Below are 26,478 nucleotides of genomic sequence, written 5' to 3'. Positions count from 1 at the left end.
TACAAAGCAACCAATCAAGGACTGCTAAGCTGTCTTGTGCACACACCTCCTCTGTGGAATCTTTATTTTACTTGGGATGTGAATGATGAGAACAGAGGTCAGAAAATCACCTGCACCCAAACACATACTTCAGCCGAATGGAAAACTAGAGGCCGAGTAGACACAGGTCGGGGGGAATGGCCAATTCCAGGCCAGCTGCCCCTATTGGGCTTGTATGGGTCCAAGCCCAATACCAGAGGGAGCTCTGGGCTGGGAAGGGCAGGACCATGCAGTGCAGAAGGGTGAGGAAGGACGGGAGAGGGCAGCGGTCTCCACTGGGCTGCCAGGCTGCTGCATTTATTCCAGTTTGACCTCACGCTGCTCCTTGATGAAACTAATCAGGCCGTTGGTGGAAGAGTCATGAGAGGTCACTGGAGTGCTGCCATCAAGCTCCGGTTCAATCTTCTTGGCCAGCTGCTTCCCCAGCTCCACGCTGTGGGAGGAGGGGGAAAAGCAATGAGGAAACTTTCCAGCATTGCTAGTGGCATCCACCAGCCAGGCCACCACAGATGGCCCCAGCCTCCTGGGCCAGACACTCACCCCCACTGATCGAAGCTGTTGATGTCCCAGATGATGCCCTGCACGAAGATCTTGTGCTCATACAAAGCTGTGGAGAAGGCAGAAACATGTGCTGCAGAGGCCCTCAGCCCTGCCTGGTCCACAATGCCCAACCCAGCCCCCTTCCCTCTGCCTCACCAATCAAGGCACCAAGAATGAATGGTGTGAGCCTGGTGAACACAATCGAATTGGTTGGACGATTTCCTTCAAAGACCTTTAGAAAAACAAAACAGAAATCCACAAGTGAAGCCAGGCACTGGTGGCTCACGCCTGTCATCCTACAGACTCAGGGTGCTGAGATCTGGAGCATCCAGTTCAAAGCCAGCCTAGGCAGGAAAGTCTGTGAGACTCTTATCGCCAGCGAACCACTAGGAAACCAGAAGTGGCATGGTGGCTCACAGTGGTAGAGCACTAGCCTTGAGCAAAAGAGCTCAGGGACAGTGCCCAGGTCCTGGGTTCAAGCCCCACAACCACCACCACCAACAACAAGTTAAATAAAAAAATACATATATATCCACAAGTGAATCCTGAGTGACAATTTTGGGAGGAGCCTCCCCTACCCCACCAACTGTGTAAGATGAACCAGACGCCTACAAATAGGGCCTGCTCAGGCCCCACAACCTTCACCCCAGCCCCAGGCTGAGCAACTGTCACCAAAGCCAACTTCGGGTATGGTGCTACCTTGTGGGGCAGCAGCTTCTCGACAACCTCTGGACTCATTCCTGCGGCTTGGAGCTCCTTCCGGGCCTCATCTGCCGATTTCCCCTTCATCAGGGCCTCAGTCTGGGCTAAGAAGTTGGCCAGGAGGATCTGATAAGAGGCAATGGCAATTAGGGCTGGTGAGTCAGGCAGCAATTTCCAACACTTTGAGACAGTCCCGCCCTAAGTTGCCTAGGCTGGCCTTTCTAGCCCAATCCTCCCACCATGGCCTCCAGTAGAACAGCAGCTGCACCTGGCTTCTTTAAGGAATATATACTGCTTGTCAAGGGTCCTGAGAAACACTTTTAAGACCCTAAGCAAGCCAGGTGCCAGTGGCTCACACTTGTAATCCTAGCTCCTCAGGAGGCTGAGATCTGAGGATCACAGTTCAAGGCCACCCTCAGCAGGAAAGTAGTTAAGATTCTTATCTCCAATGAACCACCAGAAAACCGGAGGTGGAGCTGTGGCTCCAAGGGGTAGAGCGCTAGCCTTGAGCAGAAAAACTCAAGGACAGTGCTCAGGCCCTGAGTTCAAGCCCCTGACTGCCCAAAACAAGGAGGAAGGAAAGAAAAAAAAAAAAGCTAAGGGAAAGTGCTCTGACCTTGTGTTAAAGCCCCAGGACTGGCATGGGGAGGGGGGAGGAGGAGGAAAAAAAAAAGAAAAAACTGAATATGGTAGTCCATGTCTACAATCCCAGCTACTTAAAAAGGCAAAGACGGGAGGACTACTGCTTGAGGTCAGCCTGAACAAAACAGTAAGATCCCCATCTCAGCCAACAAGATGGGTATGGTTGTTCCTCTGACACCCTAAGCTATAGGGAGGGAGAGGTAGAAGGTTGGTGGTCTGAGGGCTGAGAGCAAAGATACCAGATCCTGCCTGAAAAAGAACTAAAGCAAACATGGGCCTGGAGAATGGCTCAAGTGACAGAGTGCCTGCCTAGCAAGTACATGGCCCTGCATACCAGCAAAAAGGCAAGAGAGAGAGAGAGAGAGACACAGAGAGAGAGACAGATACAGAGAAAGACAGAGAGACAGAGACAGAGAGACAGAGACAGAGAAAGACAGAGACCCAGAGAGAGAGGCAGAGAGAGACAGAGACAGAGAGGCCTCAGCCAATAATCAGGTAATCTGAATGAGCATGCACTGCTCCTGCTCTCCAGGAGGAGTGTAGTCCTGATTTTAGCCAGCCTCTGGCTGGTCTTCTAAGCTATGGAAACAGAAGTTAACACAACCACTGACTGGTGATGCCAGGTCCTAGGAGGTCTGAAAAGCAAGGTGGTGTCAACTGGTTTCTTCTCTTACCTTGTGGTGCAAGCCCTTCCGTATTGGGTGCTGGGTCTGGGCAGGGATGAGGAAGTCACAGGGTATCATCTTGGTGCCTGTTGAAGGGCGCTGTGGTCACCCACACAGTCCCAACCCGGGACAGCTATCCATACAGCCTCCAAGAGGGTACTTCCCTAAGTGCAAAGCCCAGGGGGCACACCCTCCTCCATCCCAGCACTGCCCATGCCCAAGCCACATGGCCCCTACCTTGGTGGATGAGCTGGTAGAATGCATGCTGGCCATTGGTCCCTGGCTCCCCCCATACGATGGGGCCTGTCTGGTGATCTACACGGGCGCCAGACTTGGTGATGTACTTCCCATTGGACTCCATGTCACCCTAGAGTGCAATGCATAACAAACTTGGCTTTGTACCTGCAAGCCTGTCTGCCATGACCCTGGGCCCTGGCAGGTAGACCTGCAAATGGGTCCAGAGGTTCCTGAGCTTTGTGGCTTTTTAGGATCTCCTGCAGGAAGGACTGAAGAAGGTAGATGTGGAGAAGGTAAGAGGACTTTTTTCTGTCTGCGACAAGGATTTGAACTTGGTACCTGATGCTTTTGCCCATTGGCTGGCACTTTACCATCTGAGCCATGCTGCCCACTGCCCACCCCATCGCTGAGCATTTCGTTTCTTTTTATTTTGTCCAGTGTGTAACAGGCTCTGAAGGCTGTCACTTCAATTGTCATGGTAACCCTCCCCCCGTGGCTGGGACCTGGGGAGTCCCAGTGATGTCCTTCCTATTCTATTCCACATCACTGTGTCTGTCGTGGTGACAGAAACCCAGCCCTCCCCTGGAAGTTTGCTGCTTTAAGGTGTGCCCATCCTGCTTGGGAGCCTCTGGCCCTGAGGGGCACCTGGAAGGTCAGGACTCGCATCTCAGGTGCTGGTGGAAGTCAGGTGACCCCACCTCCAGCACGGGGATGGGGCCTGCACTTCAGGAAGCAGGGACGGGTATAGAAAGGCTTTCTAGAACAGGATCTCACTGAGCAGAAGATCCCAGGGCCAGGGGGCAGCACACACGGGCAAAGTCGAGCCTGCTTCTCTACAGTGACACAGCAATGAAGCCACAGGGTCCTGACTCACAGCCTTATTCTATGGCAGGCATGAAAATCGTGACCCTTGCCAAGACCTCTCCCTGGAGCAGGACAGCCAGTCCTGCCTCTCCCACACCACAGTGACCCAATTCAAGAACCTAGCTGCCAAGGGGCACCCCAAGATGGCAGGTAGAGCTGGACCTGGGTTGTGCCCTAAGGCAAGAGGACAAGAAGCTCCTGGAGACTGTGTCCCCTGGACTCCTGGCACTCTCAGGCCCAGTGCGCCCTACCGAGCCAAGGCCTGGTGTGGTAGGGTACCTGCTGGAAGTAGGCAGCGAAACGATGCAGGTACTGGTCGTAGGGTAGCATGGCGTGCGTCTCACACCCGTAGCAATTGATGTACCAGATCCCTAGCAAAGCCAGCAGGACTGGGGCGTTCTTCTCCAGGGGTGTCTTGCGGAAATGCTGGTCCTGGAACAGGAGGAGAGCAGGTGGGATCTGAGAGGATGCCATGAAGAAGAGAAAGGAGGGAGGATGATGGGAGGGAGCTCCACCAGCACACATGCACGTGTGTGTGTACACTCACACGCATGTGTACACTCAGCACTCACCATCCAGTGAGCCCCCGAGAGCAGCTGCTCAAAGTTGTCAAAACCTGTGATACAAAAGCAGCGTCACTGAACTAGGGAAGGGAAAGAAAAATGAGGGAGGGTGTAACAAATAAGACAAGAAATGTACTCACTACCTTATTATGTAATTATACCCCCTCTGTACATCACCTTGTCAAAATTTAATTTGAAAAAAAATAGAAAAAAAAACAAAAACCAAAAGCAGCATCACCAGAAATGACCACGCCCGGCAGCCCCCTGACAGCACGCACAGCTTGTTCTAGAACTAGGAAAGGTTGCAGAAAGGTTTGTGAATCAGAGCGGGCCCTAAGCTCCATCCCATCCCATCACCTGAAGGGGTACAATGGCTGGCCTGCAGGCCCCCACAAAAACCCTTCAGCCTTCCCCACCTAAAAGAAATGTTTGGGGGTGGGGGGGGTGGCTCATGCCTGTCGTCCTAGCTCCTCAGGAGGCTGAGATCTGAGGATCGTAGTTCAAAGCCAGCCCAGGCAGGAAAGTCCACACGACTTTTATCTCCAATTAATCACAGAAAAAGCTGGAAGTGGAGGTATGGCTCAAGTGGTGAAGTGCTCACCTTGAGCAAAAGGAGCCTAGGGATAGCACCTAGGCCCAGAGTTCAAGCCCTAGGACAGCAAGGAAGGAAGGAAGGAAGGAAGGAAGGCAGGAAGGGAGGAAGGAAGGAAGGAAGGGTTCCAGCCATGATCAGCCAAGTCTGTGGGGAGAGCCAGGTGTCCAGGACAGAAGCCTGTCTCCTGGAGACTCAGCAGCACTCACCTATGTGCAGGGCGATGGAGAGTCCGATGGCCGACCACAGCGAGTAGCGCCCACCTACCCACTAGGAGAGAAGGACAAGGGGCTGAGCAGGGGGCCGGCACACCTCCCCTCCCCCTGCCACATGCTTGTGCCCCCAGTGCTGCCCTTGCACAAGTGCCACCTACTCCACGGGCCTGGGCCCAACCCACCTGGCCAAGTGATACCAGGCACTGGCAACTGTTGCGACTGGCCAACACAGTTGACCAATGTGGCAGACTACACATGGGGCTGGCCAGAGCCACAGACTCCACAGAAGACCTTACCAGGGCCTGCTCAGACTTGCATCAGCACCTGTCCCAGATAGGCAGAGCCACTGCTCAGTTACCTGTGTCTAAATACCACCTGCAGGTTGGCACACCCAGTGTTCATACCTGTGCCTCCCTACCTTCTGGATCTGATGAGCCTGTGTTCCACGCAGTGTCCGTGTCCACGGACCCCAGCACATCGTGGGCTCACACCCCTGCCAGGGCCTAGCCAGCCATGGACAGTCCCCGATCCTTGGGCTCTTACCAGCCCATAAACACCGACAGACTCAGGACCCATACTGTCCAGCACCCCTGGGTACTCCAAGACCAGGACCCATACCTGAGTCTGCCTCCTCTGTCAGACAGACTTAGGGCCTCATACCTCAGCTTGACCTGCCTCCTCCATCAGACAGACCTAGACCTTCTTACTTGAGCCTCACCTGCTTCCTCCATCAGACAGACCCAGGACCCATACCTGCCTCCTCTGTCAGACAGACCTAGGGCCTCATACCTCAGCCTGACCTGCTTCCTCCATCAGACAGATCCAAGGCCCATACCTGCCTCCTCTGTCAGTCAGACCCAGGACCCATACCTCAGCCTGACCTGCCTCCTCCGTCAGTCAGACCCAGGACCCATACCTCAGGCTGACCTGCTTCCTCCGTCAGTCAGACCCAGGACCCATACCTCAGCCTGACCTGCCTCCTCTGTCAGACAGATCCAGGACCCATACCTGCCTCCTCTGTCAGTCAGACCAAGGACCTCCTTGCCTGAGCCTGACCCACCTCCTCCATCAGACAGACACAGGACTTAAGCCTGTGCCTGACCTGCCTCCTCTGTCAGTCAGACCCAGGACCCATACCTCAGCCTGACCTGCCTCCTCCGTCAGTCAGACCCAGGACCCATACCTCAGCCTGACCTGCTTCCTCCATCAGACAGATCCAAGGGCCATACCTGCCTCCTCTGCCAGTCAGACCCAGGACCCCATACCTCAGCCTGACCTGCCTCCTCCAGCAGTGACCAGGAGAGACAAAGCTGTGTCAGGACCCAGGCCCAGTGTCTGATACCTGTGCTCTGTCCACATCCTCAAACAATGGAGACTCTGCATCCCCCTGTGCCTTGTGCTGCCCTCACAACCACACATGCAGATGGACCTCAGCAGGGCCTCACCCTTCTGCCCAACACCTCCCACAGTTGCCTACCTCTTCCCATGTGGTGCCAGATACTCTTCCTTGCAAAATGACAGCCCCTACCTGTGCCTAGCCCTAACTCCTCACATTCCCAAGCCTCACTCCTACATCCATTCCCATCTCCAGCTGTCCTATCAGCCCTGGAGTGGTCTCCTACCTGTGTTCTGCCTTACAGACTGGGGAATGGACAGGCCAAGGTTCAAAGTCAGCCTGGGCAGGAAAGCCCATGAGACTCTGTATCTCCAATGAACCACCAAAAGGCTCAAAGTGGAGCTGTGGCTCACGTGGTAGGGCACTAACCTGGAATGTAAAAGCTCAGGGACAGTGCTTGGGTTCTGAGGTCAAGACCCAAGACTGGCACAAATTTAAAAAAAAGAAGAAAAACAAGAGAAATATAGCTCAAGACTCCTGGCTTAGGCAGTAAGATGAATCATGGGGTCCTTCACCTGAAAGGGGCCCGGGTTTGGGGAAGGGGGGACTTAACTGTCAGACATTCCCACTGACCCCCAAACATGCTTATAGCAGCCTCTCAGGCCCTGCCTCACAGATTCTAGTTCTTTTTTTTTTTTTTTTTTTGGCCAGTCCTGGGGCCTTGAACTCAGGGCCTGAGCACTGTCCCTGGCTTCTTTTTGCTCAAGGCTAGCACTCTGCCACTTGAGCCACAGCACCACTTCTGGCCATTTTCTGTATATGTGGTGCTGGGGAATCAAACCCAGGGCTTCATGTACATGAGGCAAGCACTCTTGCCACTAGGCCATATCTCCAGCCCCCAGACTCTAGTTCTAAAAACTGACATATCAGGCCGGTTCCACAGCCTTCTCTTCCAGAGAGCGCAGCCATGCCCAGCAGATCCTCTGAGGTGAACAGGTTGGGTTCCAGACTTCCCTCACCTGAAGGAACACCTGTGGCACCCTCGGTTCCGCTTCTGTGCCTGACTTTATCTCAACAGGTAGAATCTTACTGTTTTGCTCCCTGAGGAAACCCATACCCTGTGCCAACAACACCCCCTTCCCTGCCAAAAATAAAAAAGCAAAACTGGGCATGAGTGGCTCACACCTGTCATCCTAGCTACTCAACAGGAGGCTGAGATCCGAGGATCATGATTTGAAGCCAGCCAAGGCAGGAAATAAAGTTCCGCCAGCGTCTTATCTCCAACAAATTACCAAAAAAAAAAAAAGGAGAAAGTAGGGTTGTGGCTCAAGTGGTAGAATGCTAGCCTTGAGCAAAAATGTTTGGGGACAGTGCCCAGGCCTTGAGTTCCAGCTCCAGGATTGGCGAACATAACAGCAATAGCAAGGACTACACCCTGGAAGGATTTTAGATGGTCAGGCCTCCCAACATCCCGAGCCCAGCCTGCTTTTTGTTTTTGTTTTTCTGTAGAGGTCAGTCTAAGTGAACTTCCATCTTTTCTGACTAACCCCACCTCCCAGCTCATACACGCAACTATTGAGTGTACAGATATCTGACCTGTGCATGCCTGACCCTTCCATTGCAGCACCACCTTTGTCTAACCCGCCTTCTCAGCCACAACGATGCTTTCCTGAAGGTGACCATGCCCTGCCTACTTTGACTAACTAATCTGCCTGGCAGGGGTGGTGGACTCAACTTAAGAGACCATCATATTCATCCACCACTTCCAAACTGAGCTCAGCTCTGTGCCATGTGGTCCACCAACCTGTGATTCATCCACTCCCCCAAGGACTTCCTTGCAAGACTCCGGGCACTCCAAGCCCTGCTTAGAGAGCTACAGCTCAAGCATCACTTAGGGCCTACAGACCTCCTGCAAGGCCCCTGGGGCTCCGCCCACCCAAAAGAACCTAGAGCATTGAGCCTGACCAGAGAGCCAAGTCTACCCACACTCCCGGCACCAAGGTCTTCAGGTCCTGCCACGAGGTCCCAGGTATACCACTTCTGTCTGATGGTACAGGATTCGACTCCACCCACCTGTTTGACCGCACAGGTATTACACTCACCATCTTGCAAACCAGTATAGACCCTAGCTCTTCACACGATACTGGGTAGGCTAGCCATGGACCTGTGCCTGAATCTGCTCCTTACATTGCCCTAGGTATGTGGGGGAGGGAGGGACACAGCCCTGCCTATGCTTGACCTTGGCTTCTCACATCACATCTGGAAGGCTGAGTCTACCTACCTGTGTGGGACTGTGGGATGTCAGCCCATACCTGGCAAGCCAATTCATCCTAACTGTACTTGAGCTTGCTTGCTTTCTCAGACTTCACCCACCCAGCCCCAATCAACTCACCTGTGTACAGCGCTCGCAACTGAAAGCACACAGTGGGCCAGCTCTCCATGTCTATATGTCACCCTTGTTCTTCACAACATACCTAGGTAGCAGCCCAGTGCTACCTACCTGAGCCTGGGCTCACATACTGCCCTGCTGGGCCATCTCTGCCCACTTACGCCTGACTCCAGCTGTTCAGACCACAGCTCTTTTCGCCAGCCTGACTCTATGTCCTCGCAGCACACCTGGATAGCCAGCCAGCTTTGCCTACCTGTACAGCATCCTGGCTCTCCAGACTACACCGTGGACCAGTCCTGCCTACCTGTGCTTGATGATGGCTCCTTGGACCACACCTAGCAGGCTAGCATTCTCTTCCTGGGCTTGCTCATGCTTCTGAGAATGTACCTGCTGGTTCTGCTCTGTACTTATACCTCAGTTACGTACTTCATCCTGCATGTCTGGTCCTTCCTGGCAGCCTGCCTCTGACCTCCTACATCTCACGGATGCATTGTTCTGTGAAGCTGGCCCTCCACAGACCTTACCTGACACACTGTCTACCCACCTGTTCCCTTCATGTTCTTTAGCTCTGACTTACCTAATACGTACAAGGTCGCAGACTTAACGCAGGAAACTCAGCTCCCAGACATCACCCCCTCAGGTCTGCCATGTCCCCCCACTTGTCCCTTTTCAAGCCACTGTGATGATATAGCCTGGCTAGCCTGGCTGAGGAGGCCTCCACGGTACAATGCAGCCCTTTCTACATAAAAAAGGAAAACCCTGTTCTTTGGGCTCCTCAGCTAGCAGGAGGAGCCCACGTCTTTGCCCACCAGCTGCTCAGGGGTCAAATCTCAGGGAGGGGGTATTATGTGTTAACATCTGCATGGGTTAACAGCTGTCAAAAGCTGCCATCTCCCGAGCCATGGGCTACAGAAGAGGATCTGAGTAATGTCTCAATTCTCCCAAGGACGGTGCACGACCACTGCCATTCTAGAAAGAAGTTAATTCAGAGCACACAGTGGATGGCTTAGAGCTCTGGGGCTTCATTTTCTCCCATACCCAAGAAGGAAAAGGCAAAGAGTCCCTCCCATCTGTGCACAGGAGAGCCCCCACAGGAGAGCTGACGCTCTAAGGGTGTGCTGACCAAGGCCATGTTACAGCTACATCTCTGCCAACCACACCTACCGCACCCCAAGCCTGCCCAGGCCTCTCACACCCCCGCTGCACTCAGGCCAGCTGCAAAGAAAGCACATGCTCAAAGTACGGCTATCCCGAGGGATGGGTGAACTACAGGGCGGCCTGCGGCTCTGCCATTGAAGGCTTATTGTGCAAGCTGCCCAGGTTCCTGGCCCGGCACTTCCTCTCCACCACTCTTCTGCAGCTCCTGCTATCATCCATCCATTAGAGCTATGGGCCCTGCTCCCTGGCCTTTACAACCTGGAGGGTCTGCGGTTAGAGAAAGGTCACACCTAAGAATAACTCGCCGCCACAGCTCAGTGAGGAACAGGTGCAGCTCTGGTTACCCCACAGCGGGTGCTGCTGGCAGACACCCAGGTGACTGCGACCTAACCCTGCAGGCCCGTGGGTCTCACACAGTGGGTCCTCACTCTGCCTGGCATGTGTCACCGGCAAAGGCCGCTCTCTCTGACTTTCCCAAATCTAGGTAATGCGAAAGGTGCTCCCTAGATGCTGACCTGACCTCCCGGGCCCCTTCCTCAGAGGCCGTGTGTCATATGACCCATGACACACAATTCGTCAGCACTCCAAGTGCTTGTACTTACATCCCAGAACTCAAACATGTTTTGAGGATCAATTCCAAACTCCTTCACTTTACTCTGCAACGGACAAAGGGAGAGAGATGAGAAAACATGTCTGTTAGTTAGCTGGATGAACACCAGCAGCTGCAGGAGCCAGTGACCTGTGCTGGACAAGCAAGCCACAGCAACCCATCACCCCTGCTTCCAGGTGCCAGGGGCAGCGCAGGGCAACCTGAGTCAAGGGGAGGACTCAGGAGCTGTCTGCCTACCCAGAGCTGGACTCCAGGCTGGCTCGTGTTGGCACAGGAGGGAACTTTGCACTTACCAGGCCTCCCCACCCAGTATCAGGCCCCCATACTGTTGTGAGCCAGGGGAAGGGGAGGAGGACAGCCAAGGACAGCAGACAATAGCCCCCAGGACATCTGGGAACCCAAACAAGGGCAGAGAACAGCCCCAGGCTAGGCACCACATGGCCTGGACTGCTGCCTGGACTTTTAGGTATCTGGGAAGGTGATTCTACCCAGAGTGCTCCAGGGAAATGATCAGGTTTCTAGCCCTCTGGACAGCAGGCCAGCAGCCCCTTACCTATTCTGCACCACTGGTGGCCCGAGCTCATGAGCAGGAAGCACACAAGCATGCTGGGTAAGCCAGCCTGCCTCCCACCTCCCCCATCTGACCTCCTGTAGGTGGGACAGCGGTGGGTGTGGGAAAGGAAGTGGTCAGGCAGATCTGCCTGAAACAGCATGGTTCACAAGTTCACTTCAGGATTCTGAGAACTGACAGGCAGATGACCTGGGTTCTGATCCTGTTAAGACTACCTCATATCCACTCACTGGGGCTTAATCTCATATTTGGAGAGAAAAGGGGGCAGAGGTCAAGGGAGGTAAAGTATGTGGAGAGTTCTGGAAACTGGTCAAGCCTGGATGGGGAGAGCTTACAGATCACAGGTAGTGATCCCCATCTGATCCAAGTTGCCTCAAGTCTGGGAATAGCACCTAAGCTCGTGGATTCTGAGAGAACATGCCTTTGAGTATGTATGACCTGGGCTCTGCCAGGGGGTGGGGGGCACATGGGCACTTACCGTATTGGTAGACAGGGCGACAAAGTGCTTCGCCACTGCAGAGGGCTAGAAGAGACAGAGGCAAGTTACACAAAACCCATCTCAGAGCTGCAGGCCAAAGCAGCGAGCCTCCTATTGCTTGAGAAGCCAAGGTTACCAATGGGACCGAGGCTGGCTACCCCTACTCAACGCCCTGCGTCTCATTCTGAGGCTGGTGGAGGAGCCCATGTCCAGGTTAGGGTTATACACACAGAAGATATCCCAGCATGCAGGGCCTGGGAATGTGTCTCTCTATAAAATAGGTGTCAGCTGGGTGCTGGCAGCTCACACCTATAATCCTAGCTACTTAGGAGGCTGAGCTCTGAGGATTGTGGTTCAAAGCCAGCTTTGGCAGGAACATCCATGAGACTCTGATCTCTAATAAACTACTCAGAAAAAGCTGGAAGCAGAGCTGTGGCTCAAGTGGTAAAGCACTAACTTTGAGCACAAAGCTCAGGGACAGTGTGTTCTGGTGTGGAATTCAAGCCCCAGGACTGGCACCCCCCCCAAAAATAAAATAAAATAAGTGTGGCCAGCAGCAAGGGACCAAAAGAAAGCGCTCTTAGTTATAGTACCACAAACAAACAAACAAAAAAAAGGAAGGAAGGAAGGAAGAGGCCAAAGCCAGTTAGAGCAGGCTTGCTGTTTGGTTATGCCCGGGGCTAATAGCCCAATAAGAGCCTTCATTACAAAGCAGAAAAGGCAGGTGCCAGAGAGACACCCCACCCCCACTCCACTTCCAACACCAGAAGGCTACTCAGACAGCCAGGCAGTCTCCCCCAGTTTTTCCCTGCCCAGACACTGAATGGCCCAGCATCCACCCCACCCTGGGAAAGCTCTGAGGCCTACTTACATCCTTGGCTGACAAGAGAAACCACTCTTTTGCTGTTTCTGCGTTAGTGATGGTCTCCTGCGTGGTGAAGGTCTGCAAGCAGAGAGGGCAGTGGTTAGCCTCAGCTCAGGGGCACAGGGGGCAAGAGGGACCTGGAACCAGGCCTTGTAGCAGAGGCTACACCAGGGCCCATTTGTTACAAGGCCAAGTACTTGCAGGTCTACGAGCCTGCAGGTTTATACAGCAGAACTGTGTCTAGAAGGACTGTAAATTATACCGTGCCCTCCCCCTGAACACTGCAGGTCAAAGGAGACAGGCTGAGGCTGCTGGGGTTCTACTTTAGTCTGTGCTAAGCTACACCTCCGAACTGAGGGCATTTTCTTTTTCTTCTTGTATGTGTATTGGTACTGAGGTTTAAACTTAGGGCCTGAGCACCATCTCTTACATTTTTTTGCTCAAGCAACCTTGATAGGATAATATCAACTATTATCCTACCAGTTGAACCACAGCTCCACTTCTAGCAGCTTACTGTTAACTGGGAGTCTCACAGACTTTCCTGCCTGGACTGGTTTTGAAGTTTGATCCTCAGATTTTAGACTGTGGAGTAGCTGGGATAACAGGCTTGAGTCACTAATGCTAGGCCCAAGATAAAATTCTTAGCATGTGTTATGTGCTAAAGTATACACAGTGTACAAAGGATAATAAGGAAAACTCTTACGGTATCCAATTATAACCCCTATGTATGACTACTTTAATAATAATAATAAATAAAAGGGCCTGTAATCCTAGCTACTCAGAAAGCTGAGATCTGAGGATTGTTGTTCAAAGCCAGCCTGGGCAGGAAAGCCTGAGACTCTTCTCTCTCATTAACCACCAGAAAAGTCAGAAGTTGGGGGCTATGATTGCCTTGTACACATGACACCTAGGTTCAATTCCCCAGCACCACATATACAGAAAATGGCCAGAAGTGGCGCTGTGGCTCAAGTGGCAGAGTGCTAGCCTTGAGCGAGAAAAGAAGCCAGGGACAGTGCTCAGGCCCTGAGTCCAAGCCCCAGGACTGGCAAAAACAAAACAAAACAAAACAGAAAAGTCAGAAGTGGAGCTGTGGTTCAAGTGGTAAAACATTAACCTCAAGCAAAAAAGCTCAACGATAGTGCCCAAGTGTCAAGCTCAAGCCCCAGGACTGGCACAAAAAAGGGAAAAAGCCAGGCACCATTGGCTCACATCTGTCATCCTAGCTATTCAGGAGGCTGTGATCTGAGATCTGAGGATTGCAGGTCAAAGCCAGCCTGAGCAGAAAAGTCCATGAGACTGATCTCTAACAATCTACTCAGAAAAAGCCAGATGTGGTGATGTGGCTCAAGAGGTAGTACATTAGCCTTGAGCACAAAAGCATACCCAGGCCCTGAGTTCAAGCTCCAGGACCAGCAAAAAAAAAACCTCTATGCTATCAAGGCATGGCTCAGAGGTGAGAAAGAGATACAAGGGACAGATCTATAAGAAAGTTCAATCCCAGGCTGAGCAGAGAATCACATAACAGAGAGACAATTGACAAAGGTTCTAACTGAGCAGTATGAATTTATGAGTTTGCTTCCAGGTAGAGGAACAACCTGATTCCCAATGCAGATGATTCACAGTCTTGGGGCCAGAGCAGTGGCAGAACCCCCATCCCCCTCACCCATCCCATTCTTGCCCCCCCCCCATCCCATACACACACAGTGCCATACCTTGGAAGCAATAATAAACAGGGAGGTCTCAGGGTTCAGGCAGGCCAGGGTTTTGGCAATGTGGGTTCCATCGATGTTGGAGACAAACCAGACCCGAGGACCTCCTGAGGAGTATGTCTTAAGGGCTTCAGTCACCATCAGGGGGCCCTGTGGGAAGATACAGCATCAGACAGAGAGGTTCCAGGATGCAGGGCCCATTGTGGGGAAATAAAAGATGGGACTGGTGGTCTGGTCTCATTCCATCCCAATTTCCCCAGGTAGGCTTCTCCTCACCAAGTCAGAACCACCAATGCCGATGTTGATGACGTCAGTGATGGCCCTGCCCGTGTAGCCCTTCCACTCGCCACTCCGGACGCGCTAGAACAAGGTGAGAAGATACGATCAATTGACTAGCCAAAGCCACCATCACCTCTATGTCTTCCAGCCTCAATGCCCACTGCATGGTTCTCTTAAGATGATAGTGCGAGAGGCTCGCTATGCTACATTCATCACCAAGCAAGACTCTATTTCCTCATCAGAAAATCTGGGACCATGCTGGGGTGCAGATGGCTCATGCCTGTAAGCCTAGCTACTCAGAAGGATGAGATCTGAGGATTGTGGGGTTAAAAGGTAGTCTAGGCAGAAAAGTCTGTGGGACTCTTACCTCCAATTAACCAACGAAAAAAGCCACAAGAGCCTTTTCACTCAAGGTAGTGCTCTACCACTTTGAGCCTCAGCTCCACTTGTAGTTTTCTGGTGGTTAACTGGAGATAAGTGTCATGGACTTTTCTGCCCAGAATGGCTTTGAACCGTGATCCTCAGATCTCAGCCTCCTGAGTAGCTAGGATTACAGGCATGAGCCACCAGCGCCCAGCAAAAAAACAACAACAACTTTTTTTTTTTTGGCCAGTCCTGGGGCTTGGACTCAGGGCCTGAGCACTGTCCCTGGCTTCTTCTTGCTCAAGGCTAGCCCTCTGCCACTTGAGCCACAGCGCCACTTCTGGCCATTTTATGTACATGTGGTGCTGGGGAATCGAACCCAGGGCCTCATGTATATGAGGCAAGCACTCTTGCCACTAGGCGATATCTCCAGCCCCAACAACTTTTAATAATAAAACAACGCTTGGCTTACAATAAAAATTCTCCTGAGGGCTGGGAATATGGCCTAGTGGCAAGAGTGCTTGCCTCGTATACATGAAGCCCTGGGTTCGATTCCTCAGCACCACATATATAGAAAAGGCCAGAAGAGGCGCTGTGGCTCAAGTGGCAGAGTGCTAGCCTTGAGCAAAAAGAAGTCAGGGACAGTGCTCAGGCCCTGAGTCCAAGGCCCGGAAAAAAAAATTCCTCCTGAAGCCCCATGGGGTGAGGGGATATTCGTATCTTTAATATGGCCACACCCTTCCTTCAACTAGATGAGGCCTTGGGACACACAGCAATGGGGTAACTGCCTTTTCCCACTTCCCAGTGTACACTGGACAGTATGGCAGCATGGACAGTCCTAGCTCTAGAATTCCTGTTGTACCCAGTTCCACGCTCCAGGCTCTTGCCCAGGCTAGTTTCATATTGTGACTCTCAGATCTCAGCCTCCTAAGCAGCTAGGATTACAGGTGTGAGCCACCAGTACCCAGCCTTCCAAGCCTTTAAGATGAATGCCACAATCAACTCTCACACCAACACTGTTTTCAAGTCTGAAAATGGCTCTTGGCCAAAGGAAGCAGACTTTGACCAGTCCAAGGATGGACACGTACCCAGGGACAGGCCATGACTGAATGTAGCTGAGCACATGATCACTCCCAGAGCATGCACAGTCTGTATGGACAGACATGTGCACATACCCACACAGGCCCCAGATAGCACACTTCTATATCCAGGGACACTCTGCACAGAGTGGCCATGACTATGTGAATGATGAGGTCCTAGGGACATCTCTCCTGTATTTCTAGTGAAAATAAGCTGCAGAAGAACAAGTGAAAAGAAAATAAACCTGTGTGTTCGAGACAATAGACACCAGTGTCTACCTAGCTGGCACTCACTCAAGCCTTGTGTTGCTTGTCTATGGAGCTAGCATTCACACAGGACCTTTAGGAGGATTCTCTCTCTCTCTCTCTCTCTCTCTCTGTATAGGCCCTGCACCTTGACCTCTGGGCCTGGGCACTGTCCCTAAGCTGATTTTGCTCATGGATAGGACTCTACTATTTTGAGCCACAGCCTCTTGAGTAGCTAGGATTACAGGCGTGAGCCATCAGGAACTGGCTTCTTTGGGAGGATTTCACAGGAAACTCTAAAGGCTCTAAAAGCAGATCCCTCTAAAGAGAATCTTCTGGGAGAGAGGACAAGGAACTTCCACATTTTCTGTGATTCTGGACTAGAGGTATGACTAAAGAGGCCAGACACACCAAGTCATCTTTCTTTACTGACTCAGGGCTCTCGCTTTTTAATTTAAGGCCTCTGCCACTGGTCAGCTTGTCTCCATGAACTCCTAGGTGTGTTTAATTCAGTCAAGAGCCGAGGACCAAGGGAAATTCAGGCTCTGGAAGAGACCTTCCCTTCCCCTATCAACAATCCCATAGGCCACCACTACCCCACCGGTGGGGTTTGAGTCCTGCCTCCAAGAAGAACCCATATGGAGCCCCTGTAAGGGTTCTGGGGCCCCCAAACACACAGGCAACTCGGCAGCTACTGACCTGGCAGAATGTTTTCATCTTTTCCAGAACCCTGTTCACCTCTGGCATCACATCCTTGCCGTCAACCAAAATGGGGTTGTTGGACCGGTTCCGAAGGGCCACGTGGAGCACCGCTCGATCCTAGGGATAAGGATCCCAGTGTGATGCCCCTCCCCCAAGCGCTCTCCCCCCCCACATCCTGACACACACACCCTAGTACAGCCATGCTCCCAGCTGGCTCAGTGCAGGGTCAACTCAGACCTCTGATCTCCTCAGTCCCAGAAAAGCAAGTGCTACCCACTGAATATGTCTAGGACAGGCCACAAGGGACCACAGGTATTCAGAGTGCAAATGGCTGGAAGAAAGAATGGAGTGGGCAGAACATAAGTTAGAGAAGACAGCAATAAATGCCTTTAGTGCTTAGTGCTTACAAAGCCTAATGTAGGTCTGGGAATATGGCCTAGTGGCAAGAGTGCTTGCCTCCTACACATGAAGCTCTCGGTTCGATTCCCCAGCATCACATATATGGAAAACGGCCAGAAGGGGAGCTGTGGCTCAGGTGGCAGAGTGCTAGCCTTGAGCGGGAAGAAGCCAGGGACGGTGCTCAGGCCCTGAGTCCAAGGCCCAGGACTGGCCCCCCCCCCAAAAAAAAACAACAAAGCCTAATGTACCCTCATCCTCCTGATGAGAGTCTGCAGTGTCTGTTGGAACTTTCAGGAAAAACTGTTCTCAGTCCTCTGGGTTTGGGGCAAGGCAGGCAACTAAAGCTCCCCTCACAGAGGGAGCCCTCTCATTACCAGATTCAGAATGGGAAAGACAAAAATAAAAAAGAAAGAAGGCTCACCCTGTATAGAGTCTCCTCACTTTGACAATAAAGGAAAAAAAAAAGGAAAAAAGATGGAAAGAGGAAGATTTGTGACCACCTATGTGGCATTTTCTTTTGTAGAAGTCTTAATAAAGATGATGATTTATAAGTAAAAAATAAAAAATAAAAATAAAAAGAAGGCTCAGGTGGTAGAAGGCCAGCCAATAAGCAAAAGTATCAAATATTAAGGTTGGGTCCCAGTCTCAAAAACACTCAGGACTGGGAAGTGGCTTAGTGGTAGAGTGCTCGCCCTGGGTTCAATTCCTCAGCACCACATACATAAAAAAAGCCAGAGGTGGCACTGTGGCTCAAGTGGTAGAGTGCTAGCCTTGAGCAAAAAAAGCCAGGGACAGCTCCCAGGCCCTGAGTTCAAGGTCTGGGACTGGTTAAACACACACACACACACAGAGATTGGGTCTATGAGAGGTACCAGGAGTGTGTATGCCCTGTCTAGCAAAAGCTGGCCGCCAGATGTCTTCGAGGGGAACAGGTCTAAGCTCTAGGTGGGCAGGAAAGGAAAGGGGTCATCTTGGGTCTGCAACCCAGAACAAGGGTCTTTGGGATGGAGGGCTTCATGCCCATCCCCTAAGCCTGCCCAGTTCCTCCCCATGTCCACGGGCAAATGTGACCCTGTGGAAAGCCCTCTGTCAGGGCAATGTGAGATGGGCTGCACAGTGCTGGAGTTCTGGCTCTGACTCCCAAAGCTACAGTGTGTTGTTAGATATCTGGCTAAACCTCAGGCAGGTAAGATCATGAGCAAAGAGACCCTGAGTGTTCAGTGCTTACTATACTTCCATAGCAAGTCAGGGCTAGGTTCCCCACAAGCTGCCCTTACTGCTAGCAAGCTGAGGCTGAGGTCTTTTATGACATGCACTTCCTGCCACTAGTAAAGCTTGCAGCAAGGATGCAACAGTTATATTCTCTAAGAAGCCCAACCAGCCTCCAGAAAATCTAAGGAACCATTTCAGGCTTGAGATATGCTTCTCCCTGAGAAGTCACTGGGAACCATTCCAATTTCTTTGCCAAACCCAGGCTGCCAGTCTAGAGGAAGACACAGCTTGCAAACAGCCCCCAAAGAAACAAAGAAAGGCCTTTGGTGGGGAGGGGAAGGGGCCTTGTTAAGCAAACACATTGCCTAAGCGAAGGTGTGAAGACATAGGGTAACACTGCTAATAGTCCCGTGAAGCTCCCCAAAGGGAAGGAAGAGGCCCCAGAAGGTATGTGGAACTTGGTGTCCCGCAGGTCTGCTCACCTCGGTGTAATTGATCTTTTTACCAGTGAACATGTGTTCCCGGGCAGCTTCCACACCTCTAGACTTGGCCTAGGAAAAGAAGACACTGAGGAAGCCAGATGCAGTGGCTCACACCTGTCACTCTAGCTATTCAGAGGCTGAGATCTGAAGACCATGGTTTGAACACAGCCTGGGCAGAAAAATCCATGAGACTCTCTCATCTCCAATTAGCCACTTAAAGGCTGGAAATGGATTTAAGAGCTCAAGTGGCAGACTTAGTAAGGAGCTAGGTGCTGGTCCCTATAATCCTAGCTACTCAGGAGGCTGAGATCTGAGACTCACAGTTCAGAGCCAGCGCAGGCAGGAATGTTTGGGAGACTCTTCTCTCCAATTAACCTCCAGAAAACTGGAAGTGGAGCTGTGGCTCAAAGTGGTAGAATGCTAGCTTTGAGAAAAAGAGCTCAGGGACAGTGCCCAGGGCCTGAGTTCAAGCCCCAGAACCAGAAAAAAAAAAAAAGCTAAGGGGGCTGGGGATATGGCCTAGTGGCAAGAGTGCTTGCCTCGTATACATGAGGCCCTGGGTTCAATTCCCCAGCACCACATATACAGAAAACGGCCAGAAGTGGCGCTGTGGCTCAAGTGACAGAGTGCTAGCCTTGAGCAAAAGGAAGCCAGGGACAGTGCTCAGGCCCTGAGTTCAAGCCCCAGGACTGGCCAAAAAAAAAAAAAAAAAAAAAGAAAAAAAGCTAAGGAACAGCACTTAAGCCCCTGAGTTCATACCCCAGTACTGGCACTCAAAATGAATAAAAATAAATAAACAAATAAAATGAATTAGACATTGATGTCTGACCCCATCCCCACTGGTCACCAGTCCAAATCCCAAAGCACAGAGCATGCATGGTCCTGCTCTTCAGGGCGTTGGCAGATGCCTGTAGTCTATCATCCTTATCTGCCATTTGGAAAGGGTCTGCTCAAACATGAAGCACTGGGCTCTAGGGCGCTACTTAGAAACTGGGCCAGGGATAAGTGTTCAGAGCCCAGCGTGCACTCTACCACACCAAGGGGCCACAGCTCAAAGCTCCCCAAACCATACATTACCAGGTTCACGAGCATTTTCATCACTTCCTCAGTGACAAGATTCTTAGAGTAATCCACCAGAATATGGCCATGGTTGGTGTCGAGGGTCAAGCTGCAGAAAAATATAGAAGCTGCTCACCACCCCTGGTGTCTGTCTCTGTCTGTCTGTCTGTCTGTCTCCCCCCTCCCCAACTGACAAGCTTACTCTAGCAGGGTCAGGGCTGTTTCCAAAAGAAACATTCAAGCCAGATGTTGGTGGCTCATACCTTTAATTCTAGCTCCTCAGAAGGCTGGGATTTGAACTCAAAGCCAGGCCAGGCAGAAAAAAAGCAATGTCAAAGAGACTGTTATCTCCAATGAACCAGCAAAAAGCTGGAAATGGAGGTGTGGCTCATGTTGTAGAGTGAACCAGATTTGACTGAAAAAGCGCCCAGGCTTTGAGTTAAAAAAAAAAATCCACCTAGTGCCACACCCCAAGAGGGCCTCAGCTGCCCAGCAGTAGTGACACGCACCACCTCGCAACCCAGTCTGACCTGCACAGAACCGAGAATGCCGACAGTTCCTAGGCAAGGAATACTATTCTGGGAAGACTGGGGTGTGAGTGACTACCCTCTCCCTGAACTTCCCCTCTGGGAGCTTGGGTGCCTCTCTTGGGCACCCAAATCCAGATGTGAGGTCCGGGCCCTCAGGGGTTTGCAGCAGTCTGAAGCCACAGGCGTCATGGAGTCCTGTCTTGGCCCCTCCTCTGCCACCTTCCTTCCTCCCAACACCAGTGACCAGAGAGCAGGCTGGGATACATCCCCACCCCAGATTCCCTCCCACACTTCTTTCTGGGTCCCCGTTATTCATGGGTCTCCAGCTTCCGCAGGTCACCTCGCTGCTCAGATACCCCCCTCCTCCCCAATCCCCGCCACCACACCCCGAGGGCCATCTCAAGGGAGCAGTAGCCCCCAGCGCCCCCACAGGTGGGTACGAGGGCCTTCTCAGAAGAACCTAGAATGTAGACGGACCCCACCACCACCACCACCACTTCTCATCCTAGGGCTACCCAGGTCCCCCCAGCCCTGGGATCCTCCAACAAGCAGACGATCTCCTCCACCCTCCTCACCCCAGGGCCCCCAAGGAGGCGTCAAGGACATCATGCGGCCTCGGCCAGGGTGTTGGGGAAATCCCTCGGGGAGGAGACGGGGCGGGGGGGGGGGGGGACACCCTTCTCTCCCCTCCCGGCGCGCACACTCCACCTGAACTTGCTGAAGCGGTCCTTGTTGCCTTCGAAAAGTTGTCGCAGTTTGAGATTTTCGTGATGGTCTTTGTGCCACTCCCGTAGCGCCTGGAAATCCGGGTTCTGGGTGAGCGCAGCCATGGCGGGACCCAAAAGGTAACCAGGCCCGGAGCAAGCGCGGAAGAGAGGAGGAAGGAAAGCAGGTCGGCGGCGCGCGGACTCGCGGAGCCCCGGCCCGCGCGCACCGCCGGTTTTTATAGCGCTGGCGCCAGACCACGCCTCACGCACCGGCCACGCCTCCTCACACGCCCCTGACGTCCTCGAGCCCCGCCCTTCACGCGGGCCTGCCCTGTCTCCTGTGCGACCTTGCAGGGACCTTTGCCTGCAGCTTCTCCTTACTCAGGGATGCAGCCACTTGTCCCCGGTTGTAGTTGTGATTCAGGGGACTTTTAGGGGACGCCCCCCCCTCCCACGGTACAGGTGATGGTTTCCAGGTGCTGTGGGTACCTAAATGACCCAAGAAATCAAGCTGGAGAGGATGCTGGAATATATATCCTGGGGCTCGGAACTCAGGTCCTGTCCCTGAGCTTCTTTGGCTCAGGCTAGCCACAGTGCCATTTCCAGCTTTTTCTGCCTATGTGGTAATGAGGAATGGAACCCAGGGCTTCATGCATGCTAGCCAAGCACACCACCACTAAGCCACAGTCCCAGCCCCAAAGGTTATAATTTTTTGTTTTGGCCAGTCCTGGGCCTTGAACTCAGGGCCTGAGCACTGTCCCTGGCTTCTTTTTGCTCAAGGCTAGCACTCTGCCCCTTGAGCCACAGCGCCACTTCTGGCCGTTTTCTGTATATGTGGTGCTGGGGAATTGAACCCAGGGCCTCATGTATGCAAGGCAAGCACTCTTGCCACTAGGCCATATCCCTAGCCCCAAAGGTTATAATTTTAAATAGATGGTCAAGAAAAATGCTCACTGATGACTTGGGAGCAAAAGTGTGAAAGCTAGAGAGTGAGCTAACTAACTAGATGGAAAATGTTCTGGAAAACCGAATAAGTACTGCAAAACCCTTGAAATATGAGCAATGCTTAAGCCTGATACCTGTAGATCAAGCCTATAATCCTAACTACTCAGGAAACTAAGATCTGAGGACCTAATTCCAGGCAAGCCCAAGTAGATAAATCCCCACCCTACCCCCAGACTCTTATCCCCAATTAACCAGCAAAGAGCCAGAAATGGAGGTGTGACTCAAATGGTAGAATACCAGCCTTGAGAGGAAAATAACAAAAGTAAAAGCTGTGGGACCTGAGTTGAAGCCCTGGTACCAAAGGGGTGGGGGGAAGTATGCTTAGATTCCTAAGTGTCCCAGAAGCATCTATGCTTTCCTCATTTCAGCAAGTGTGACTTGAGTGGAGTGGGTGTGTGAGGAAGGTCTTTATATTTTGTTTTGCTTGTCTTGCCAGTCATGGGGCTTGAACTGAGGGCCTGAGCACTGTCCCTGGCTTCCTTTTGCTCAAGGCTAGCACTCTACCACTTGAGTCACAGCGCCACTTTTGGCTTCTATATATGTGGTGCTGAGGAACTGAACCCAGGGCTTCATGTATACAAGGCGAGCACTTTACCACTAGGCCATATTCCCAGCCCGAAGTCTTTGGATTTTGTTCTGAAAGAGGTAAGAAGCCACTGAGATTCTAAGCAAAGGTGGAGCGTCCTCTGATCTGTTTTGATGGAACGTTGGATTGAACGGAAGTCTCCAGAGAGAAAATTGATGCAATAATACGTTCAGATTAGGGAGAAGTTATGGTGTGTTGGGTGAGTAAAGAAGTGACAGTTTCCTGGTGAGAAAGAAAGGTCAGGATGTCATCGAGTCTGGAAACTGGGTCCCTGGGAAAGTGGAATTGTCATCAATAATCCCAAATATGTAAAGAGGAAGACTTTCAATGAGGAGGTGCAAGTTTGGGAGGAAAATGGTATCTCATTTTGCATGTATGGGTGTGCCGGTTGTAAGCTTATAGAATGTCCCCGGGCCCATAAGCTCTGCCCTTGGCAATGGGACTCTGCCCCTGGCTACCTGAGGGGGCAGGCGGAGCACCTCCCACCTTAGTTGCATGAGGGTATAAAGACCTCCCAAAAAGAATTCAGGTGCCATTTTCCTCTCCTCTATGGGAACTTGGCCTTGCTGGTCCTGCTGGCAACAAACTCTTTTGCTCTACGTGACTTTGTCTATGGTCTGTGGTTCTTCTGGGACAATTTTCCTTTCATCGGTACTGGAGCTTGAAATTAGGACCTGGGCACTGTCTCTGAGGTTTTTCTTTCTTTCTTTTTTTGCTCAAGGCTAGTGCTCTATCATTTGAGCCAAATCTACTGGCTTTCCTGCTTGGGTTGGCTTCAAACCACGATGCTCGGAGCTCAGCCTCTTGAGCAACTAGGATTATAGACAGGAGATTCTCAGTGACAGGCTATAGCACCTTCTGACATCCTAATAATGCAGTTTTCTTTGGGATTCCCACTTGCTTCTAGTCCAGCTTTCCCCACAGTCTTTGTATTTGCAATTTCCAAGTTACCTGAAAAAAAAATTTAAAATAGTAAATCTAGAGTAAAAGTATAGAAAATGGGTTTTATACAACGAAGAAACAACCTTCTCATTTGAGGAGGGGGGGTATGTGTGTCACAAGCAAAACAAAACCTACAAAAAGTAGAACAGAGCCGGGCACCGGAGGCTCAGGCCTGTGATCTGAGCTACCCGGGAAGCTGAGCTTCTGAGGTTCATGGTTCAAAGCCAGCCCCAACGGGAAGCTCCGTGAGACTCCTACCTGGGACAGCCCGGGCCGGGTGTGGAGCGGCAGCTCGGGTGGGGCGGCGCCGGTGCACGTGCGCACGTGCACGCACGCACGCACAAGCACGTGCGCGCGCACGCGCACACCCACTCTCCGTGCTGAGACTGCACTCACGGGAAACCGAAGGGTGCGAGGAGGCTGCCGGGAGTGAGGAGGGAGGGGAAGCCCCTCGGAGCCAGGCCCCCAGGCCAGGACCTGGCTAAAGACAAGAACTGCTCCCAATCCCGGTTCATCCGAGCCCCCGAGGTCCCGGCTCAGTGCCCGCCACCCACGGGTGGCTCCCAGTACGCGGGTTCGCCAGGGAAACGGGTGCTGGGGTGGACGGGGCATTTTGGCAGCAGCCTAGGGCCCCCCGCGCCCTGCAGCCCTGAGAAAGCAGTTTTCACGAAGCCAGCACATTAGCCAGCGAGAGCCCTGAGGATGGGGAAGCCGAAGACCCGGCATAGACCCGGCATCGACGTCAGGCTGGCGGTCGCGCAGGCCCGGGCTCCGAGGGTGGGAGGACGCGGACGCTGCGCGCGCAGCAGCCGTGTTATCGGGGGTGGTGGTGTGTGTCTGCCTAGAGGAGGCGCGCTCACGAAGATGCTGAGTCACCACATAAGGCCACGCCCCCACCGGCAACGCGCAGCAGCGATCACGCGCAGCCCTGGGGAGGCAGGGGGCGGAGGTGGGGAGAGGCTCGCTCCCGTGAGCGTGTGGGTAGGCACGTCCGGAGCGGTGGTGGTGGCGCGGCAGTTCTTGCGCGTGCGCACTGTGTCCAGAGAGCTAGCTAGTGAACGATTCAGTCTGCACGTCAGGGATGGTTGTGGGGAGCGTCTGTGCGCATGCTCCGGTTGGGGGGGGGGGGAGGGAGTGACACATCGACGTGCGCATGCGCGCACCGGGAGGGATCACCGCGCTGCCAGGCACTGTCGTCCTTTGCTGGGGTAGGTTTGGCTTTCATGAAAACAGGAAAATATACTTACCAAAGGCCTTTGTCTCATGCGCTGTTCCCCATAATTCTGTAGAATGATGTAATTCTGGTGGCCTTTTTGCCACCAGCCCTGGGCTTGAACTGGGCCTGGGAGCTGTCAATTTGCTCAGGCCTGGTGCTCTTGCACTTAATTCACACCTTCACTTCCAGCTTTTTGGTGGTTCACTAGAGAAAAGTCTCAAAGGGGGGCTGGGAACATGGCCTAGTGGTAAAGTGCCTGCCTCGTACACATGAAGTTAGATTCCCCAGCACCCCATATATAGAAAAAGCCGGAACTGGCTATGTGGCTCAAGTGGCAGAATGCTAGCCTTGATCAAAAAGAAGCCAGGGACAGCGCCCAGGCTCTGAGTTCAAGCCCCAGGACTGGCAAAAAACAACAACAAAAAAAGACACACACACAAAACCAAACCAAAGAGTCTCAAAGGTTTTCCTGCTTGGCTGGCTTCAAGCCTCAGATCTCAGCCTCCTAAGTAGCTAGGATTGGAGGTGTGAGCCACTGATGCCTGGCGACATCTTACTCTTTTAATCCAGTGTGAGCACCTGTTTATTTTTAATTTTCAGTGTATGAGAATTAGCAAATTCTGGCCTAACAACACTTTTCATGTATTCCAAGTTGCTTGGCAAGTAGTCAGAGCAAAACAGACAGACTTGTGCCACATTCTAGTGGGAGGAACACACAGGCACACAGGGAGCTGTATTGTTAGAAGATGAGCACTGACGGGTGAGCAGTCCTAGATGACAGGCAGGCTGGTTGGGGCATGGGGCTGGGCTAGGTGGACAAGAAGTGGAGTAGGGTAGCAGGTGAGGAACCTTCTGCCAAGGGCCATTTGGGTATTTATATCACTCATGGGATGTAGATTTATAGAATTTTGCTTTAAAGAAAGATCTTAAGTTTATTGAATTTCAAGTACTACCTGGTGTTGTCTTGGCAAGGCTTGGCCAAATGATTTAGTGGCAATTTACAATGGGTACTGGTGGCTCATGCCTGTCACCCTAGCTACTCTGGAGGCCGAGGTCTTAGAATAGTGAGTGGTTCAAAGCCAGCTCAGGCAAGAAAGATCTTGAGACTTATCTCCAATTAACCATCAAAAAGCCAGAGATGGGGCTGGGAACATGACTTAGTGGTAGAGTGCTTGCCTAGCATGCATGAAGCCCTGGGTTCCATTCCTCAGTACCACATACACAGAAAAGGCCTGAAGTGGTATTGTGATTCAAGTGCTAGAGTGCTAGCCTTGAGCAAAAGAAGCTCAGGGACAGTGGCCAGGCCCTGAGTTCAAGCCCCAGGACCGGCAAAAAGAAGAAAAAGAAAAAAGCCAGAGGTGGGAGGGACTGGGAGAGAATGAGGGAAGATGGAAGACACTGTACTAAAGGAAATGTTCTCATTACCTAACTCATTTAATTGTAAATTTTTTTTAAAGCCAAGTAGGAGCCCTAGTATTGGAACAAGAAAATTAAAA

The 26,478-nt window shown here is 52.2% G+C and overlaps 2 protein-coding genes across 5 annotated transcripts in view; both read right to left on the bottom strand.

The window, feature by feature from the left end:
- Positions 1 to 30: 30 nt before the first annotated feature.
- On the bottom strand, positions 31 to 21,449 carry Gpi (glucose-6-phosphate isomerase). The gene is made up of 18 exons (XM_048329783.1): positions 21,235 to 21,449; positions 20,015 to 20,105; positions 18,938 to 19,006; positions 16,842 to 16,961; positions 14,452 to 14,535; positions 14,179 to 14,325; positions 12,473 to 12,544; positions 11,602 to 11,646; positions 10,545 to 10,598; positions 5,054 to 5,114; positions 4,262 to 4,305; positions 3,969 to 4,121; positions 2,826 to 2,955; positions 2,598 to 2,674; positions 1,279 to 1,407; positions 736 to 811; positions 580 to 646; positions 31 to 472 (listed from the first exon to the last, which is right to left on the bottom strand). Exons 1-18 carry the CDS (start codon positions 21,354 to 21,356, stop codon positions 337 to 339), a joined length of 1,677 nt encoding a protein of 558 aa, XP_048185740.1. The 5' UTR covers positions 21,357 to 21,449; the 3' UTR covers positions 31 to 336.
- Positions 21,450 to 21,783: 334 nt separating this feature from the next.
- Positions 21,784 to 26,478, bottom strand: part of Garre1 (granule associated Rac and RHOG effector 1) — a 67,160-nt gene continuing 62,465 nt past the window's right edge. For all 4 annotated transcript variants that reach the window (XM_048329757.1, XM_048329756.1, XM_048329759.1 and 1 more), the window contains one exon: positions 21,784 to 21,797. The gene's annotated coding sequence lies outside the window, so the exon portion shown is untranslated. The remainder of the gene's footprint in view (positions 21,798 to 26,478) is intronic.

This window comes from Perognathus longimembris, chromosome 20 (assembly GCF_023159225.1).
Source record: "Perognathus longimembris pacificus isolate PPM17 chromosome 20, ASM2315922v1, whole genome shotgun sequence".
In the NCBI taxonomy this organism is placed as follows: domain Eukaryota; kingdom Metazoa; phylum Chordata; class Mammalia; order Rodentia; family Heteromyidae; genus Perognathus; species Perognathus longimembris.
Note: the sequence above shows the minus strand (reverse complement) of the source record. Positions and strands in the feature narration are given on the sequence as shown.